The sequence below is a fragment of the Taudactylus pleione genome, unplaced genomic scaffold (assembly GCF_031769625.1).
Source record: "Taudactylus pleione unplaced genomic scaffold, aTauple2 ptg000016l, whole genome shotgun sequence".
NCBI lineage: Eukaryota > Metazoa > Chordata > Amphibia > Anura > Myobatrachidae > Taudactylus > Taudactylus pleione.
Window position 1 is genome coordinate 28,466,151 of NW_028284418.1, and position 20,877 is coordinate 28,487,027.

General features: G+C 42.8%; 1 protein-coding gene across 9 annotated transcripts in view; it reads right to left on the reverse strand.

Annotated features, from left to right (window-relative positions):
- The window catches only part of LOC148541905 (uncharacterized), a 165,025-nt gene that overhangs the window by 44,454 nt on the left and 99,694 nt on the right, over positions 1–20,877 (reverse strand). For 8 of the 9 annotated variants that reach the window (XM_088475402.1, XM_088475437.1, XM_088475446.1 and 5 more), the window contains 6 exons: positions 20,167–20,253; positions 18,071–18,124; positions 16,147–16,191; positions 10,837–10,905; positions 2,459–2,494; positions 1,320–1,364 (listed from right to left, as the gene is read on the reverse strand). In XM_088475402.1, the coding sequence (XP_088331528.1) occupies positions 1,320–1,364; positions 2,459–2,494; positions 10,837–10,905; positions 16,147–16,191; positions 18,071–18,124; positions 20,167–20,253 (336 nt within the window). The remainder of the gene's footprint in view (positions 1–1,319; positions 1,365–2,458; positions 2,495–10,836; positions 10,906–16,146; positions 16,192–18,070; positions 18,125–20,166; positions 20,254–20,877) is intronic. The other variant, XM_088475449.1, reaches the window with a different exon arrangement.

The following is a 20,877-nucleotide window of genomic DNA, read 5'->3' on the forward strand; positions in this document are numbered from 1 at the left end:
ACCCTAGTTCATTCTACAGTATGCCCCATAGTAGTGCCCTAGTTAATTTTATATGCCATAGATGTGCCCAAGTTCACAATATACGAGACAGTGCCACCAGTTAAAATATCTCACATTGTATAATATTCCCCCAGTTCACAATATGCCACATTATAGTGTTGCCAGTACACATTATGCCACACAGGGGTAGGGACCAACCAGCTCCTACCTGAGGGAGATACTTCCTAATGCAGGACATTCCATTTTGAATGGAGATCTTCTTAATTTAGGCACACAGGGCCTGATTCATTACGTATTGCAACTGCAATAGCGTACGCAGATCAGCCAATGGTGTGTACTGCGCATGCGTATGAGTGAGTGACAGACTGTAAGCCTTTGGGGGTGGTGACGGGGGAGTGGTCGGAGAAACGCAGACGTGCATGTACGATTGAACGCCGTTGCATGGGCGTGCATAAATTAGCCACTGCAGCAGCATACGCAGCCTGAGTACTCACTGCGTGCGACGAGACCTTGCAATTTCTGAGTAAGGTCAGACCTGCTGTAATTGTGCCGATGTTACTCGATGTTCCTGATGTATACGCAGGACTGAAAGGTATTATGGATGTGAGATAGAGGTATTGGGCTGTAGTTTGCGTCTCTATGTTGGCTGTGCGACAGCTTTGCGATATCAATCATTAGCATATTTTCGCAGCAGAACTGCGTGCGTAATTGCAGCTGAGATCGTAGTAGCGATCTCTAATGAATCAGGCCCACTGTCCCTTCGAGACCATCGCGACCATCGAATTTGCGAGCCGGAGTCTGCGGTTGAGGTTTTCAACCGCAAGCTCCGGAGTGATTTTGGCTCTATCAGAGACAAAATCACTCCCACTGACATCACTAGTGATGTCAGTGGGCCGGCTTCTGACGGGAGGCGTTCCCGTGGGAACGCCCCCGTCAGGGAGGCACGCCCCCGGCACGCCCACCAAAGGGGGCGTGCTGTCAATCAACATTGACAGCACGCCCCCTTTGATCGGACACAACGAGCGAAGGACTTTCCTTCGCTCGTCGCGTCTGGCGCATGCGCACGACGGAGCTCCCTCCGTCGTGCGCATGCTCAGTCCATAACATCGACCCACTTGCGAGCGGACAGCCGCTCGCGAGTGGGTCTGAATCAGGCCCTATATTTGCTAGGTCTGGGGCACCCTAAGCCTTTAAGCTTCATAGCAATGGAACCCCTTGCACCCAATATAACTACATGCTACTGTACATTTTATGCTTAGATCTTCTCATATTGGATCTACAGGCGAATATAAGGTTGATAATAGGTAACTTGACTTTACCTTTTCCCCATCATGGCCAGGAGTACCAGGTAACCCAATTTCACCCTAACAGTTGAAAGGAAAACAATAAAACCATTATCTGAGGTATGATAATCTGGCTGGCATACAAATGTGTTCTTCTTTTAGGACCCCTGAAACAGAAGTATTAAAGTGCCCAATCGCATTATAGTACATGATCAATGAGTGATCTCACCTTTGACTGACATTGGCACACAGACAAATTTAGCAAATGCTGCAGCTCACATGCATTCTGGTCTTCTCAACACTGCTAGCTAATTATCACTATTTACTTATCTTCTTTAACTGTATTGCTATTATTACAGTATAGTATTGTATAGAATTATATGTAGAGCTATTGAAGATAAGCAGTCAGTCACTTATGTGTTCATTTTATAGGTATACAGTATATTTTTCAGATTGCTGGTGCAAATTATGGCAGAGCATTTCCAAAATACTCATAGTACCCGATTTCTCCTGGACACACTGGACCTGTTTCAGAGGTGGACAATACTACTACCGCGATTGTGATTATTTTGCGAAGTCGCAGTGGCAGTAATATGCATATGCCAGTTTCAGCTTTCCACATGCGCTGGACAGTGCGAGCCCTGGGACGCTCACTTTAAATACCTGTGGACAGTGCAAATCCACCGGTGGTTCCAAACACTCCACCATCGACACTTGGAGCAGCCTATGGCTAGTGCAGTGTCTACTTATGAACTCTGGCTAAACATGGCCTCTGTGGCTGCAGCTTTGATTTTGGAATGCAGCCGCGTTTACGGACATGCCCGAGACACTACCATAACACGCCCATGAGACGATTTGTTTTTTTGCACACACTTCAGACCACCTCCTGGATACCACCCAGGAACTCCCATGGTTTTGTCTCACTGGTTCTAATGGAAGTGCCTCTGTATTCCACGTACACTCAGGGGAATGCATGCGCCATTGGGGTTTTCAGGACTTTTTGCGCACACACAGTAGCAAATAGTCGCTCAACTGCGCAAACATCTGCATTGTGTTCACCTCTGAAGCAGGCCCACTATGTTCTCCAAGCCCTCCCACTAGTGTTATACACCAACAAAATATGTTCCTCTCATACATGCAACATTATTTGTTAGAAGACATCTATAACTTCTCACCTTTTGGCCTGGTGGACCTGGTAGTCCTGGAGGACCCTAAGAAAAGAGGAAATAAATAAATACAGAATGTAACTTTTTAGGCCCACTTTCTACAGAAAGAATGCAGAGATTACAAAGGTGACATACTCTTTGGGCACGATTCAATTCAACGCAAATTGAATAGCGCCGGGAAGGAGCTCCCAGAACTGTTCAATTCAGCGCGCTGTTTTGTCAGAGAATGACAGTTCTCACGCCTTAAACATGGTGTTTAGTCATGAGAACTGGCATTCTCCGACTAAACTGCCCGGCGCAATGCTGTTTCCATGGCAGAAAGGGCAGGAAACAGCATCGCGCCTGTAGTTTTGTCGGATTTCTGCTTGCACCCCAAGAGAGATGCGAGAAGAAATCCTTAGTCGAGGTTAACAGCGCGCTGAATTAAATAGCTCTGGGAGCTCCCTCCCGGCGCTGTGCAATTCGCGTTGGATTGAATCGAGCCCTTTGTGTTGATTCGTCAAGACTCTGGGCCTGATTCAGAGATGTATGTTCATCCGATGATGAACTTACATCTCCGATGTTTCCAGGCCTGCGCCCCATGTGAAGTACAGGTCCTGCAATTACGATGGCGGCCCCCCCAAGCTGCAGCATGATGGACATGCTGCGGCGTTTGGGGGGCAGAGCGGGGGCTTGGCTGGTCACCGTTCCCAGCCTCGCTTTCTGGGAGGGACGAGGTCAGGGTCTGCGTCGGTGGATGCAGATTCCTGACCTCTTACATGACCAGCACTCAGTCATGTAAGAGCTTTAGCTCCCGCAGCCTGACCAAAAGAGCAACCATCGCGACCATGAGTCACGAATGTTGCAATGGTGATCCCAGGCTGCGATGTTGGTTTGCAATGCTGGGATTGCAAATGCAGCAAGGTGTCTGACACCTCCTTCTGCATATGCCTCAGAGATGGACGAATTTGCACAGCCGCTTGTGTGCGGCTCTGCAAATCCGTCCATCTTTGAATTAGGCCATCTGCATGAATTGGATATAAGATTATCAGCAATTTGAAAATATTAAATTTCACATTCAATTAAACGATCTATATACAATTTGCTTTAAGCTGGGTACACACTTGACGATGTGCAAACGCTGCGAAGGTCGTTCCGATCTCCCTTCATCCCCAGAACAAACAAAATGGTGCGTACACACTGTGCAATCCTTCAAACGATATATCTTTCATCGTTTGGTCCTTTCATCGTTAACGATATAACGTTAACATATCACATGGTCGTCCGGTTGGGCATACACACTACACGATTTGCACAAAATCGTTAATGACATTTTCCGATCTGCCTGCACTGCAGACAGATCAGCAGATGCGATGAACGATGCACAGAAGCGCGCAATAGTTCGTACACACTAGGCGATGTGGACGATTTGTCATCCCAATTTGTCTAAAATCGTCAAATTGTTCAATATATTGTCTAATGTTTACCCAGCTTTACTCTTGAAAATTATAAATGCAAACATAAAAAAATAATACAATGCTATTAGGGTTCTCTAAATTAAATCAAAAGGACAATATTAAGTTGACACTGAAGCTCCGCCCTACACCTTCCAGTGGCAATAAACTCCCATTTCAATAGAACCCCTCACCACCGCAGAGGCATTAACTCGCTACCCCAACCCATGGCTATAGTTACTGGTATAGTTACTATTTGCTGGCAACATATTTCATTTAGTAACACTATCTTGCAGTGGTATTTACTAATATACCTCCAGTTTTTAATATCACTTACTCCAGTATTTAAAATCACTTAACTGTCTGGTGAGGTCCAACGATGTCTTCCTCCTCTGCGGCGTCCTCTGCTGTGTTGCCGACAACCTAAAGCTTATTAACAAATGCACAACGGCCATCTAGGCATGTGCATAATGCCCCTCGGGAGTGGGTAGCCAGATCGGCACAGTGTGGAGCATGGTTCAGCATAGGTTGGCAGTGTGTGGAACGTGACGGTATGATCGCGTCATCGTGGCCCCGCCCCCAGCTATACCGACATTGTAAAGTGGCGAGTGGAGCTACGATGATGTGATTCAGTGCAAATGTCGTCACTGGCCTCCCAGACCTCCCACGAGAAGTAGACAGTGCAGGGTGGATGAGGGCAGCTCCAGGAGACTCGAATACTCTTCTGGGCGGCTGGGATTGCCAGCTGAGAATCGCGAACCTCCCAGCCGTTGTTGGAGAGTAGGCAAGTCTGCGAGGTTTTGATTAAAAAGATATATTTCTGGAATAAATGTCAGGTTTGCATGTCTAGGGGGTGTGAGGCTAGCATTGCCAAGAGGATTATCTAGCACCACCCATGGTGAATTGAGGAACTCCATATTGTACCACACAGTAGGACCCCCAATTCATATTATGGCATAAGAAGTGCTCCCAATTCATATTATGCCTAACAGAGGTGCCCCTGTGTATTTTATATAGTACATGTAACAGTCACCGCACTGTTCTGCCCTCAGCTCCTCTGGGACAAAGATCATGAGGGAGCAAAATGAACCCGAGGGCGCTGCTGTGCCTCTACATCTTGACGCTCTCACTGACACTATTAACTCATTGGAATGCCAGCGGCACAGACAATTTTGCTGATGAGCATGGAGATGGCGTCCAACATTAGAGTATGCCTGGGCACACCTGGCACACAATGTGCACATGCCTATACTCTCACCACAACCATATCTGAAATCACTTTTGTTCTGTTAAACTCCTGACACTGGTGCATTCCTATACTGAAATGTTGTTAGCTATTGTTATATAAACTGTCCAGGATATTATGCTTGGTATTCCTTTAGGTGCACACATGATGTAGCCATGAACAAATAACTATCATAGAAGTCATGCCTTGGGTGTTCTCCAAGTGAATAGGGACTAAGGCTAATCTCCAGTGAAAGATCGGAAATCGGTTGTGTGATGCCTACTTGTTATATTTATAACTTTATATTTCTTTTGAGTATTTTTAAGGAATTAACAGGGCCTGACGTTTTATAGCAGACAAGCAGTGCACAGACTGTGTGGGCCAAAAGGCTTTATCTGCTGTCAGCCTGAGAAATCCCATGCATTTAGAGCAGCCAGCTGATCGATATCTCCTAAATTAGACTGTACTGTGTCTGTGTGTGGCTCTGGCTGGAAAAGCATGTGGGAGAGACATGGGCGACAGTAAGATATTAAAGGCCATGAAATATCCAGCGGATAGAATTCCCCCTAAGGGCAAATAGGGAAAGCAAACTTCTAATTGCATTTCAAACAGCGGGAAATTCCTCTATATGCACTGACTGAACAATGATGCAGGATAATAAACCTACATTTAGCCTCTCTACTGAAACGTGTGTTGGCTATGCATTTCCAAGCTTCACGATACAGAGGATAAATGCAGGCTCCACAATCTGGGTCACTGTTTTCCACTTACAATATTGCTGAATCTGTTGCCCTGCTGAAAGTCTATTAATAGCTTTAAAAATAAAAATAAATACCCAAGAGATTTTAGCCATATGTTAGAAGATTTTGGTTTTGTGTAATATACACATTATTGTACTGCACATCAAACATGTGCACATATACAACTGAACATATACTTGTGCCTATCCTTGTGTTTCCCTATGCCCAGAGAGACAGCACAGGGGTGTCACACAAACTGCAGCACTACCTAGTCACTTCTGAATGACCCCCCTTCCCCATCTGATGGTGAAGTTAACTTAAATCATTAGCGTTGCGGCTGTACTATGGGCCTGATTTCGATATGGATGCAATACAGATATTTACGCAGTTGAATGATTATCGTCCAACTGCACATGTGTCTCTCTTAAGCTGGGTACACACTGACAGATATATTGGCCGATCAATTGGTCGGCCAATATATCTGGTGCCCGTCGGCCAGTGTGTACCAGCGATATGTCTCAAGAGGGAAATGTTACCAGTCGAGTACCTCAGGGATCTGTACTTGGACCAGTGCTTTTTAATATCTTTATTTGTGACACTGCAAATGGTATTGAAGGGAAAGTATACCTTTTTGCAGATGACACAAAGGTATGCAACAGGGTAGACACACCAGGAGGGGCAAAATAAATGAATGATGATCTAGGTAGACTAGAGGAATAGTCAAGAACGTGGCAACTACAGTTTAATGACAAAAAATGCAAGATCATGCACTTGGATCTCAAAAATCCAAAGGCTAAATATACTATTAATGGCACTTGTGATATCTTGGGGGCAATTAGCTCGGCAGAGGGTGGATTGGTGCAGTGTTTAGGTGCTTAATGAGGGTCCACACACAGCTTTCAAGTAAATAAATTATGCTTTACTTTCCAGCATGGAAAGTTAGGAAACTAACAGAAAATAATAAACAACCTAGCCCCTATTTAGGGCGTGTAACTCTCTTCTTGAACCCTCTCTATAAGGGTGCAGCTAATCTGCAATAAAGTCTCTCACAGTCTCTGTGCCTTCCCTGTATCCTCCAGGTATCCAGTAGGTCCTGGCTTCCTCAGCCTGCAGCCCCGCTACTTCAATGTCACACAGTCTGAGAGGTTTATTTTCCCCCCTTGCCTCCTGCAAGGTCCAGACACAGACCTTGCCTCCTGCAAGGTCTGGCCCCCAATGGCTCGTTTAGCTTCACTAGGCTCTCTGGCTGCCACAGTCCCACATAGACTCTTTCCAGCAGCAGCCTGACTGGTCTGCCTTCTCATCAGCCCACACCTGAGCTCTCTCCACAAGGCAGCAATTAGGCATCTTCCCACAATGCTTTTCTACTCTGTGTGGGCGGACCTGTCCTGCCCCACACAGAAACACCTGCTCACCAGTGCCATTTCTGGTGATACTGCCATATATACCCCTCCCTAGCTTGAAACCCCTGGGTTCAGCTACATGGGACGAGGCATTCTCATTGCGAAGTCCCTCTTCATTATTCTCAGAACCATCCACCGGATCCAAGATCATCCAGACTCTGGTCATTTCTGGGGGTCGCATCCTCCAAGTTCTGGAGGTAATTTTTCTCCTTACTTTTTTTCTAACTTTATGGTACCAATGGTGGTACTTGCTTTCTTTATGCAGTACTTGAGGCTCACCCTTGGGTACTGCAACAGGCATTAAGAACTTGAAGTAACTTTTTCCAAAGCGACATACTTTATCTTTACTCTTGCCTCTGAAACCTATTAAAGGCACATCTTTTGGCCAACTTCTACTTGTCACATCTTTAATCTTCAGCCTTAAAGCCCTGTATTGGCTACTGGCATACTTCACTGATGGCCCTTTGAAAGAAGAGGAGCTATCAGTATCTCGAGAGTCATCAGCATCACAAATTCTGGACCTTGGCTTTATGTCAACAGACAACGTTCTGGCACTGTCTCCCTCAGATTCCGTACTCCCGAGTCTTGAAAATATAATGAATTTCCACATGTTCCACCAGCACAGGTTGAAGTTCACTTTCCACAGAGGTCTTTATTTTCCAATTCACTTTAGCTGGACATTTTGCTTCAAACTTTGTAATTTGAGACCACTTCACTTCCTCATAGATAAATTCAGCTGTATTGCAAATTTTATCCTGGTTGCGTGATGGCATTACTTCATATACACGAGAATTACTCTTCACAAGACTGTTACCATTAATTGCCTGTAAGGTTCTGTTTTCCACTGCAAAAAATGCATGACTTGGGCACATTCACATCACTGTGATCACATAGTGACATCAGAGTCTCATCTTTGGAAGCCATCAACATACCTGTAGACTTCTGTACATCTTGTACCTTTGCCTCACAGGTTATGCGATCACCATCTGTATACGTTATTTCTTTATCGCCAATTTCAGACATGGTTTTGCAACCTGGACCTGTGTCCCTTTGGGAGGACTGCACACCCTCAGCTATTAATGTAAGCTGAAAGTCACTGCAAGGAATCTCATCCCTTTAACAAGATGGACCTTTAGGGAATTTCCCAACTCCGATACTTCTGTCCCTTCTTGTACACCAGTATCGTTAATGAGGATATCTCTATGATCACATTGCTGCTGAAAGACATCATTCTGGAACATCTTACTTAGTTCCCGCAATTCACTGTTTGTCCGCTGCTCATCACACAAGACACTCTGTACCGGAAGCATATCACTCTGCATGCCAGTCTTTTCAGGATAAACTTGAACCAATTGCTGCTTGTGGTTATGTACTTCTGCCACACTGGGTTCAGCAAAGACATTGGACGCCATTTTAGGTCCAGAATCCAACTTCAGAATGTTATTTAACTTCTTTCCCTTTAATTCTCCCACTACCATGTGGAACGTTTTCTGAGACGCAGACAGCTGCTCTTCCAGATGGGCAATTTTCACCATGGCGCTTTCCAACTTGCTCTTGGATTGCAGTAGATTGCGCTCCACGACTTCAAATTCAGCAACTCTCAACTTTTGTACAATTATTTCAGACTCTGCCATGTTTAATTCACATTGCACCTGGTCCTGTGTACTTAGCAGACACTTCTCAAGGTTCTCACTCTGTTCTTGCAACTTCCAAGCCCTGCCATGGGCAAGGTTAAGCTCTCTCTCTCCACAGATTCACTTTGCTTGGCGGCTTTATGCAGACTTTACATTTCTTTCCGTCAGACATTCTGAAACTGCTCTAGCTGCAGCTAAATTGGATTGGGGAGTTTGTACTTGCTCCTTACAGCTGACTTTAAGACGGACCATCTCCATCTCTTTTCCTTCACGGTCAATTTCCCACTGAGCGCGAGTCTGCAGCATCTGGAGATACTTCTCTTTTACTTCACAAAACTTTTCCGCCAAATAATTTTTCTCCAGTGCCTGATTTTGCCAGCTATTGTTAGGAAGAAGGAAGCGGCTACCGCACTCCCTCGGCAGTGGCAGCAGAGACACATTTCTTGCTAACTGCACTGTGGACTCAACTCTCTCTTTTTTTTGTCAAACCTTTATTGACAAGCAGCCAAAGTGACAAAGAGCTTTCTTCCTACTTCTCCAGTGAGGAGAGGAAGATAATGGCAGCTAGAGTTGACGAGGCCGGTGCTTGGGAAGACAGCAGGCGGTAAGTGACCTCTCAACTTAGTAACACCTGGGACACTTTGCAATTCCATAGGTGCCTATGGCAGCATGATTTTCTAGCCTGCTCTAAGCACAAGCAAGCTGAAGGCAGAGAAAACCCTTTAGTACATATCGAGAAGTGATTTGTACAGGGTACAGGGATTTTCTTAGTACATGTGCACATATACATCTGAATATACACTTCTTATACTGTGTAGATATATGACAATGCAAATGTAGCATTTATTACGAACACTGTGAAGTGGTATTTCTATGTTTTCTCTATTTTTGTGCATACGTGTACATACATCTGATGCATATGATACTGGAATACTGGTTTAAAGCTGGAAGCCTCTGTAGATAACGGAACATATGCACGTAAATATACTTTTTTGTGTACATTATATATACCTCCCAACTGTCCCTATTTCAGCGGGACAGTCCCATTTTAGAGGCCTGCGCGCGTCATCCCCTTACCAATAGGCCACGCCCCCTATTTCCGGGAGTGCACCTTAGGCGCACGCGACTGTCTCTCCTATCAATACTAAAATGTTGGGAGGTATGCATTATATTTTCCCTGTGTACATTCTCACCAAATATGCATTCACCTTTATATGAGCCACTTTATCTTCTTTTATAACTTTAGTTCAGAGCCGTAACTCGGGATGTGCATGTGGTGCCTTTGCACAAGGTCCTGGGGGCAGGCAACACCGTCTCTGCCCCACGTGTGGCTTGCAGGCTGCTTGGGATGGTACCCTGCAGCCAGTAGCACTGCCCTGCAGCCTGTGGAGCTGCTCGGAGCAGAGGTGTCAGTGGGTCTGGTGACAACCGATGCGCACTCCGAATCCCCCTCATGCGGCTGAGCCTAGTGGGAAATCCCTCCAGGGACGGTGATGCTGGGCTGCCCCCGAAGACTGTGCCTTCCCTGCACTGTTGGCTCCTCCTCTGTGACAGGAGCAGAGTGCTGCAGGAGAATGTCACACGGCAGCACCCAGCTCCTGTCACCAAAGAGGAGCCGGCATTTTGGTGTCATCCCTTCCAAGGGTGACACCCAGTGCAGCCCGCACCCCGATGACTCGGAGCGTCCTAGGATGCTCCGGGTAGTGCTCTAAGTCCTAGAGCTGTTGCCTCCGCCCCCTATGCATGACATCATGATGTCACAAGTTCCGGGGGTGGGGCTGGCACAGGGCGGCATAGACCCATTCCATTCATTCCAACCCTGCTAAAGTTAAATGTGTACTGATACAAAAAAACATGTGAATGCACTCTTTGCCCTGGAAAATGGGTAGTGTTGTATATGACAATTAATTTTAGAATATAGCATAAATGTTCTTAAATTTGTCGGTGCTCACCTGTAGTGCTTCACTGAGGTTGCTATTATACTCCACAATGTTGGATTTCCCTGGTTCTCCTCTAGGACCCTATAAAAACAATGATCATCAATGTAAATATTATTTAGTAATCAATGGCAGTATACTGTACAAGACTAAATTAATCTGTTAATCTGATAGTATATCTGTGTAGGGTGTTACTACACCCTTGAAATAAATAGATTTTTAATGATTCTAGACTGCATATTTACTCATTGTGATAGCTGTATTAACAGCTATCACAATGAAAAAAACAGTGGAGTTGTGACTTTGACTGCAAACAAGAGTCCCTGGTTTATATTCTGCTCAGATACTTCCCCTCAGATAATCACTGTAGTCTGTATTATCCTCATATTATGAAATCTCTCCTCCTCCTCCTGAGATACTGTATCTGAGTCCTATTCACCTCAGAAAATGGCCCTGATCTTACTCTCTCCTCTTTAAATTATGCTCTGTCCCATCCTACAGAATTCCTCCATATATACAGTCCCAAGTGGTTGTCCTCCCTCAGATAATAGCCCCAATCCCTACAATCACTACCAAGTCCTTATGGTCCTCATGGCATAGCCCCTATTTTCCTTAGAAGCAGCCTCTAGTCCTTGTTTGCCCTGTGTAGGAGGCCCAGGGCCGGGACAGGGGACAGTCTAGGGGCGCGATACCCGGCAAGAGCTGCTGCTTCCCCTCAGGGGGTGTTGCCTCGGGTATGGTATAAGAGATAGACAGTAATTAGATAGACAATATCTATCCTATCCCTCCGGTAAGTGCCTAACCCTAACCCTCCCTCCTGGTGCCTAACCCTAACCGTCTAGGTGAGTGCCTAACCCTAACCGTCTAGGTAAGTGCCTAACCCCATAAAAAAAAAACATATGTTGATCATTTTTGTATCCACCATTTTCATGTTGACCTTTTGATTCTGTAGACCATTTTTACCTGTCGACCGTCTTACATGTCGACCTTTAGTGTATCGTCCCTGTTGACCTTTTGTCCCTTTCGACCTATTGACTGCCTAACATCTGGTGTCTATGTAAAACATAGAATTTGACAGCAGATAACAGCCACTTGGCCCATCTAGTCTGCCCCATTTTTAAACATATTGTTACCTCAAACCTTATTGATACTTACTTCTTCTGAAGGCTATCCTTATGTCTATCCCATGCATGTTTAAATTGCTCTACTGTCTGATGGGAGGCTATTCCACTTGTCCACTACCCTTTCTGTGAAGTAGAAATTGTCTATCTAATTACTGTCTATCTACACTCTACATTGTCTATCTAATTACAGTCCGTAACCCATTGCCTCGGCTCTATCTGTCTATCAGGGTGGACAAAGCTCTCCTCACTCGCCATGGTGGAGGTACAGGGATATATCGGCGGATCCAAGACTCCAAACTGCGGTCCAGTCAGGGGGCTGCATTGGAGTAGGTGGAAGGCCACAGCTTGGATTCCCTTTTTGTAGACAAAACTGTTTTAGAATGAGCTAACCCACACTTGCCGACTTTGAAGTGCTCTTCTCCAGGTGAAGCCCAGAGAGGAGATGCAGCTGATCGCTCTGGGGGCGGGGTTGGTCTCTCACGTTATTAGGCCCCGCCACCATTGTGGCAAAATGCAGTAATTCGTGGGTCCATGGAGAGGGGTTAAAATTATGCTATCTGGTCATTTTAGCTTCGTCTATACAAATCCACAATTTTCGGTAATTATCTCCCCATCCTGCCCACTTCACTAGGAAGTGGCCGGGATGAGGGAGAGCCACCTACTCTTTTGGGGATGTGGTGGACTACCTGAAAAATCGCAAGTCTCCCGCACCTTCCGAGAGACTAGGTAAGTATGAGGAAACCCCATAACCGAGTGATATAGGTCAGCATCGGCCATGTTACAAAAGGCAATTGTCTGTGGAGAAGAGCCCACTAAAAACGTCTAAGTGGGGAAAGTATGCTTTGTGAAAAATGTTGAGGAACATTTAATTGTTGTTACTGCTCTTTTCTAATGAAATTTGCAATTTAAGGATTTCACACAACACATCCAAATATAACTGTGAATGTTTTTGTTTAATATGAAAAGTATTCAACACTTTCACACAGTATTTTATAAATAACTTACCTAAATTTTAGGAACAAAGCCACAAGGTCAAATAAAATTAGCAAAAATGACCTTTGTTTTTGCTACATTATTATAATATTGTCAAAGCAAAACTTTTTTTTTTACAAAACATTAACTTATTTGTTAATTATTTATTTTTATAAAACTTTTCAAAAATGTTCTATATTTCATTGTAATTTCCCGCCAGGCCAGAGCAGGTAGACCACTGCTTCCCCTCAAGGCCATTAGATTGCGCCGCATATCAGTCATAATGTCCCAACATCAGTAGTAAGATGGCAGGGCTGGCGGATACATGGTCACACATTGAGGTGCGTAGTGTGATAAGATTTCTGCATCTAAAGGGGACATCAGCAGCTGAATTCATCTCCAACTTGTTGAGGTGTACGGTGATAATGTTATGTTGTGGAAACAGGTTTGGGCTTGGTGCACTGCCTTTGATAATGGCAGGACAGATGTTCTCGATAAGCTGAGCGGTGATTTGGCTGGCCAAGCACGTACACCACAGATGACAATTTGTGCCGTATTGAAAGTCTGATTCAGGAGGACAGATAAATTCGAGTTAGTGATATTGTTGACACAATGAACATCTCAGTGAGTACTGTTTACAACATCATTCATAAGCAACTGGGGTACCAGAAAAAGTGTTCACGCTGGGTATCGAAGCAACTCACAGAAGTTCATAACACCAATAGGATGAGATTATCTCATGCTCTTGACATGGTACCATAATGAAGGAGTAAAGTTTTTACAGGGTATTGTTACAGGTGATGACACCAGAGACGAAGCAAGCATTCATGACATGGAAACACACATTGTCCCCTCCTTCAAAGAATTTAAAACAACTCCATCAGCAAAGGTGGTCATGGCAACCTGCTTTTTTGCGACCACAAGGGCATGCTTCTTGCTGATTTTGTCACCAAGAGAGATACTTTGAATTCTGTCTACTATTGTGACTAGTGATGAGCGGTTCGGATTCTGATTGACAGCTCGCCCCGTTTGGAAGCCATGACATTGGGAGAGGAGGGGGAATGTACCTTAGCCCAGCACAGTGGAGAGTACTTTCTGTCTTGTGCAAGCTGCTCAAACCATTTGAAGTTACCACTTGTGAAGTGAATGCTGACACTGTTAGCTTGAGTAAGGTGATTCCCCTGATTTCGCTTTTGGAAAAGCAGCTGGAGAAATTGAAGGATGAGATTAAACAAAGTGATTCCGCAAAGTATACTGGACTGATAGATCAAGTCCTTTGTTCGCTTCGCCAGGATCCACGGGTGGCCAAGATCTTGAAATCTGATCATTATATTTTAGCAACCATGCTTGATCCCAGGTTCAAGTCGTATGCTGTGTCTTTTTTTACAACTGACCCAAATCTTAAAAGAACCAAAGCGCTCCTGGTGAGCAAGCTGGCAGCTGAAGTGACACATGGCACTACGATGACGTCTCCTCCTACAGTTTCTCCAGCAGCAGCCAGAAAAAAAATCACCTTTTCCAAAAGACCCAGTGGTGATGCAGATAAGTCAAATCAACATTTTGACATCTGGTCGGGTCTAAAAGATTTGCCCAACACCAGTGACACCTCTACCGTAACTCCATCTAATACGATTACCATCCAAAGAATGGTGGAGGATTATTTTCAGGACACCGTACACGTAGACATGTCACAGAGTCCATTCGAATATTGGAAGAAAAAAAAGGCAATTTGGAGACCCTTGTATAAACTGGCTTTGCATTACTTAAGCTGCCCACCCTCCAGTGTGTACTCGGAGAGGGTTTTCAGTACAGCCGGGAACCTTGTGAGTGAATGACGAAGGAGGCTACTTCCACAAAATGTAGAAAAATGATGTTCATTAAAATGAACTGGAAATTTCCTGAGGAAAACCTTTCCCGCCAATCACGTCACAATACAGATACTTCTGTAATGGTGGATTCCAGCGGGGATGAACTGATATTGTGTGAGGAATCGGATGATGTACACACTGATGAGGGTGAGGATGGCAATGATGGTGACATCATGCCACTGTAGACCTGTTGCCTTTAGTAGATTGGAAGATTTTTTTGTGGGGGTCCAAGCAAACCAAGCACTTCAGCCACAAAGTGGCAGTACCTGTCGCTGAAATGCTTGGTTTGTTAAAGTGTGCATGTCCTTTTTAAGATCCAACATAAGGCTGGGTGGGAGGGCCCAAGGACAATTCCATCTAGCGCTACCTTTCATTTCTGCCACTGCTGTGTGGCATAGTTTCATAGATGTGCTTTAAACTGTGGTGTCTGTGCCACTGCGCCGCTGCTCTGACGTTTGGTAACCAGTCAGCTCACTGCAACCCTTGGCCAATAATGGTGAAAACAATAATTTAAACTGTGAGGTGGTCTAAATTGACTGTAAATGACTGGAAATTAATGTTATTGAGGTAAATAACACTCTAGGAAGAAAAAAAAGCCCAATTTATGTCATTTTAGATTTTTTTGCGAATTTTGGCAAAAAATGCAAATCCAAATCCAAAGCCAGTCACCGCAGTTTGGCAAATCCAAATCCAAAGCCGGACGACGAATTAGAACCAAATCCAAATCCGGCAAAAATGGTCCGGCGCACATCCCTAATTGTGACACATTGAGCCGATTGCAGAGGGCAATTTGTCAAAAACGACCTGGGTTGCTCTAAACAGGTGTCATATTGCTGAGACACAGCCAGCCACGTACGTCTTGTTACGGTGATACCATTGGGAGGTACTGGACCATCCTCCCTAAAGCCCTGACTTTGCACCAAGTGATTTCCATCTCTTTGGACCATAGAAGAAGCACCTGGGTGGAAGGCAATACGCAACCGATGGTGAAGTTCAGTAAGCCGTCATGTCCTGGCTTCAGGTGCTTGATACTGATTTATTCTATAACGGGATAGATGCCTTGGTTGATTATGTGGAAATTAATCTGTACCAAGGCCATACTACTGATTATACGTATATGTACGAATTGAATACATTTACGTAATGAGAGGTCTTGCTACCTTATATATTGAACCACCGTTGTATACTGATATTTTACATTAATCTCATATTTTGCTAGTTTACACATGGCAGAGAACTGATTTACAAAGTAAATGTAAATATTTCACCATAAAACATAAACATAATTATTTTTATACTCTTGAGTTACTGAACAGCCCACATATTGTTTTTCACCCAATATTATAATGAGTGTTACTCACTCGAGGTCCAAAAGGGCCTTGTTCTCCCTTAGCTCCTGCAACACCCTGTAAAACAAGATAGATTTCAGCGATAGTTGTTTTAAAGTGCTCCTGTATCTACACATTGTAGAGGCAGCCATTTTGTGAATCAGGCATTATTCATGTTGTAAATTCACTATGTATAAACTAGTGATATCAGTGAGATATAAGGAACTTTGTGCCTCATTCTAAATTGCAATCACTTTTTCATGAACATTGCTGGCTTTACTTTTTAATAGGAAACATGTATAGTTTAGGGGCTTTAATACACCTATCTATTTTTATTGTCTTTTTAACATATTAATAATTGCATGAAAAGTAAAAGTGGGGCTCATCTATCCCCATGTAGCCTGTGGTGCATTTTCCTTAGGGGGACAGAATGAGAGTTGGAGGGAGCATGCAAGCATAGTGAAAATACAGCAAGGGTATATTTCTGCAAAATGGGTCCCATTCTGACCACAAGAAAGACACATATATGCCTGTTTGGAGGCGGATCACTTGCTGATGCTTGACCCCTGGTGCAAAGTGTAACTGTTGATGAAGATGATGACAATTGGCTGAATGTATCTGGATACCAGCCATTTAAGTAATCCCCCCTCCCCTCCCCTCCCATTCAATCTATTTTCATTATTATAGGGATATTAGCAGTTGGTCAGCAGCCATACAGGATATTCCCATTTGATCTTTTAAAGGGGAAGGCAAAGGTTGTGTATATTGATTTAATCTTAATTAAAACCTTCGTTTTGTCTTTGCTTTTTGGGCTAATTCCCTTTTACATAGTAAATGCAACATTTTTAGTTATTAATAACACAATACAGTACATGGTCGTGTACTGTATTGTGTATGAACGGTGTACTGTATTATTAGCAATTCCTACTATCTCTGTGTCTGAAGCCACACATCACAGAGGGGGTGTGACCATACCTTCTGGGTGTGTGCCCTGTGCTAAAAAGCGATAGGCTACCCATTATCCATATCCTGCCCCCAGCTACCAGACCATCACTGGAAGTTGCGTGCGACATCCCGCTATATAGAGCAGTGAACAGACATTCCACCCAACTGTCCGGCGGTTGGGACAATTTGTCCCGATTATGAGAGTGGGACAGGGCCCTCAATATAGGGACATTCCTGTTGAATTCCAGAAAGTTGAGAGGTATACATAATATGTCACAGCCAATGATGGTAAGGGTAGTATTATTTTTTTCTGTGGGGAGCAAAGTTATTTACTCTGTGGGGATCAATGTTATTTATCTCTGCTCCCCACAGACTAAATAACATTGCTCCCCACACAGATAAATAACATTGCTCCCCATATAGATACATAACATTGCACCCCACATAGATAAATAACATTGCTCCCCACAGAGATAAATAACATTGCTCCTCAGAGAGATAAATAACATTGCTCCCCCACAGAGATAAATAACATTGCTCCCCACAGAGATAAATAACATTGCTCCCCACAGAGATAAATAACATTGCGCCCCACAGAGATAAATAACATATAAATGACGTTAACATAACCATAGAATTAGGGACAGCAAAACCAACCGCTATTTTCCTGTTAAAATTTCCAAGGTACACCATCAGTCTCCCCCCCCCCCCCCCACAGGACAAAAAACACATTGCTTCCCATAGACGAAATTACATTGATTCCCACAGAGGAAATAACTTTGCTCCCCACAGAATAAATAACATTGCTCCCCACAGAGTTATTTCTTCTGTGGGGTGCAAAGTTATTTTTTATATTGGGATCAATGTGAGGAAATAATCATTATAGTAGAATAATCTCAGTGTTAAGTGGGTGGTATGCACAGATGTTTGTATTTAAGGTGTTAAGTTGTAATTAGAGGAGTATAAGTTACTAAGCAGATAAATTGTTCTGTTACGAACCACATAGGCATACCTTGTCACCCTGCAGGCCTGGAATTCCAGGTTGGCCAACAGCACCAGCTTCTCCCTAGACAATTATACAAGAGACACAGAAAAGCCATGTTTAAACCCTTATCTAAAATCATACAAAAAGTTATATGCACAGCCAAAACTTAAATGGGACTTCCAACAATAGGTGCATTATATCCAATAAACTGCACAAAATGTATAAACATGCACCTTTCCTTTAAGTGCACAACACACTATTAAATTTACAGATGGAGCAGGTTTCTTTAAGATATACAGAGCAATCCAGCCACCTCCAAAACACGCGGACACAATTACTCTCTTTAATGGCAGTTTTGTGGAGTTAAGCATGTAAAGTGAATGACGCACCATGTGACCGATAAACGATGACGCGTTCAGGTATTAGAATCATGCTCCACCTCTACTTGAATTTTTGCTTCGGACAACCAAAATTGGCCAACTATTAGCAATCTCATTGTTCCTATTTTATCACATATATTTTAGAGTGAGCTCCAAAAAATCCAACAGAAATGCAGAAACATCTAGTGCTATTAAGGAGTAGATAACCCATGATGTTATTGCAGATTATAGGTGTAGCATACATTTAGATTTTATTGCGATTTTTATCTGGATGTTAATAAAACAGCTGTTTAAGAGGTGTTCGATATGTTTAATTAGAATTCAACTTAAAGCTGTCATTGTAAGGGTGGGCCTCCTTCCCCCCTAACTAATAATCCATTTTGCTATTTTCCTTCGCACACGCAGAAATACAAGCACAGCTCCCATGTACACCAAACTCAATCCTGATATCAAATGTAAAATGTACAGTAAGCTATTTTTGTTCTTCGACCTTTGCCATCTTGTGTGTTATGATAGAAATAATGAAAAAGGAACAGGAAAGAAAAAAAAGAGTTCCTTTCTGCTGTACAAAAGCCCAGTTTGTCACATTTGGCCTTCAAAGAAATGGAAAAAAAATTAGACCTGTCTATCACAAAGCTTCTACTACATCCTGGCTCTTTGTGTTCATACTAACAAGATCTTCCAGACCTGATCAAAGTGATTTATATCTGATAGAGGTTGTGTAATGCTACATAGTGAATTTTATTCATAGAAATTATTTTTCTGTGATCTAAAGTAAAATATGAATCGTTTAACTGACAATTTACCAAATGGCAAAGTATGCAGTTAGACCCAGCTTTTCCCCAGAGGTTTGGAAGCCAAAGACCCCTGAGTCTATCATGGATTTAATTCTTTATTTTTTTTATTTTGTGGAATAAACTAGTCAACACATTTTTTATTTTTTTAAATCCTAAACTTTATCAAAACTTTATCAGTACTTTTTTATACATTAAAAATGGTACAGGTACTACACAAAAAGGTAACAGTACTCTCCTAGTGTTTCAAGTTGGTACAAAATTTATAGTTGCTTACATACTCTTGACAAGTCTTTAGCTGCTTAGTTTATTTTTATGTTTTATTGTTTCACTGATTTCTTCCTGTTTTGGAATTAGTTAAAAATTAGCAAAAAATATGGCGGTACTCAGTACCATTGAATTCAATCAGAAAAAAGCACTGAACTTTATTATCTTGCTATAGTTCATGCATTTAGATGCAGCCACTAGAGGGTACATATGCCAACCAGGGCAGGCATTAGTTCAGAATTGCTGCAAAAAAAATAAGAGATTTACTTTTTTTGGTGAAAACATGTCCAAGCACAGAAAATAATAATAGTAATATAATAAGAGCAACAACAGCAATTTTGTTGATACTTGGATATTTCTAAATAAAGTTTCATATAGATGTGTATTTAAAAAATAAATTAAAAGTAAGTACATATTTGTATCATTTCAGTTCTTACGAGAATAACGGCAACAGCAACAACAACAACGGAAATATTTTCAATTTGAATAAACACATTTTTAACAATTACCCACAAATTAAAGAAAAAAAACATGACAATCTAAATGAAAGATTCCCTACATTTTTTAATGCCCTTAAATGTATTGACTATTGAGCATGTGAAGCTGAAAGGTCTATATATATATATATATATATATATATATATATATGTATATATATACACACACATGCACACATACGAACCTTTGGTCCCAGAAGTCCTGGCAGGCCTGGATTACCAGGTTCTCCTTTAACTCCACCAAGTGCATTACCAGTGTCACCCTTGTCACCCTGCATATAAATATGAAACAGGCAAATTGTTGTTTTCCTCAACAATTAACAAATGTGTGATAAAATTGCAGAGTACTACAAAAGGGTAAAAGTCGAAAAAATCACTGTGTGAGTCACCGCACCAAAGATAAGGAAAGGAAATCTACTTTATTAGGTACCAATGTCTCATGTTTGTATTTAATACAGTAATTTTTACACTGGAAAACCAGGGTGCTTTACTGTAATTTTATATCTGTATAGATAATGACAATCACATCCAGCATGCAAGACAAGAACCTGGTGCCTGGTTCTTGAAGACAGTTTACACAAGTGTAATAACACAAGTACAATATATTGTAGAGTATATTTTTGGAGAACATTGCTTCTGTTTTGTGAACTAGAAAACAACCACTGACTTCAGTTCATCCCAACCACACCACATTGCTAGTAGCTGCACAGAAATGCCAGCCACTAATGGCTTCTTTACTGCTAGAGGCTTATAATGCTGCTTTGCAGTACCCGGATACATACATCTTTTCAACATTTGTAATGTCGACAAGCAGTATGTGGACCACTGGGATGTCAACAAGTGTGAAATGCTCCTTAAAGCATTTCATGGGTGCCGGTAGTAGAACTGTAAGCATG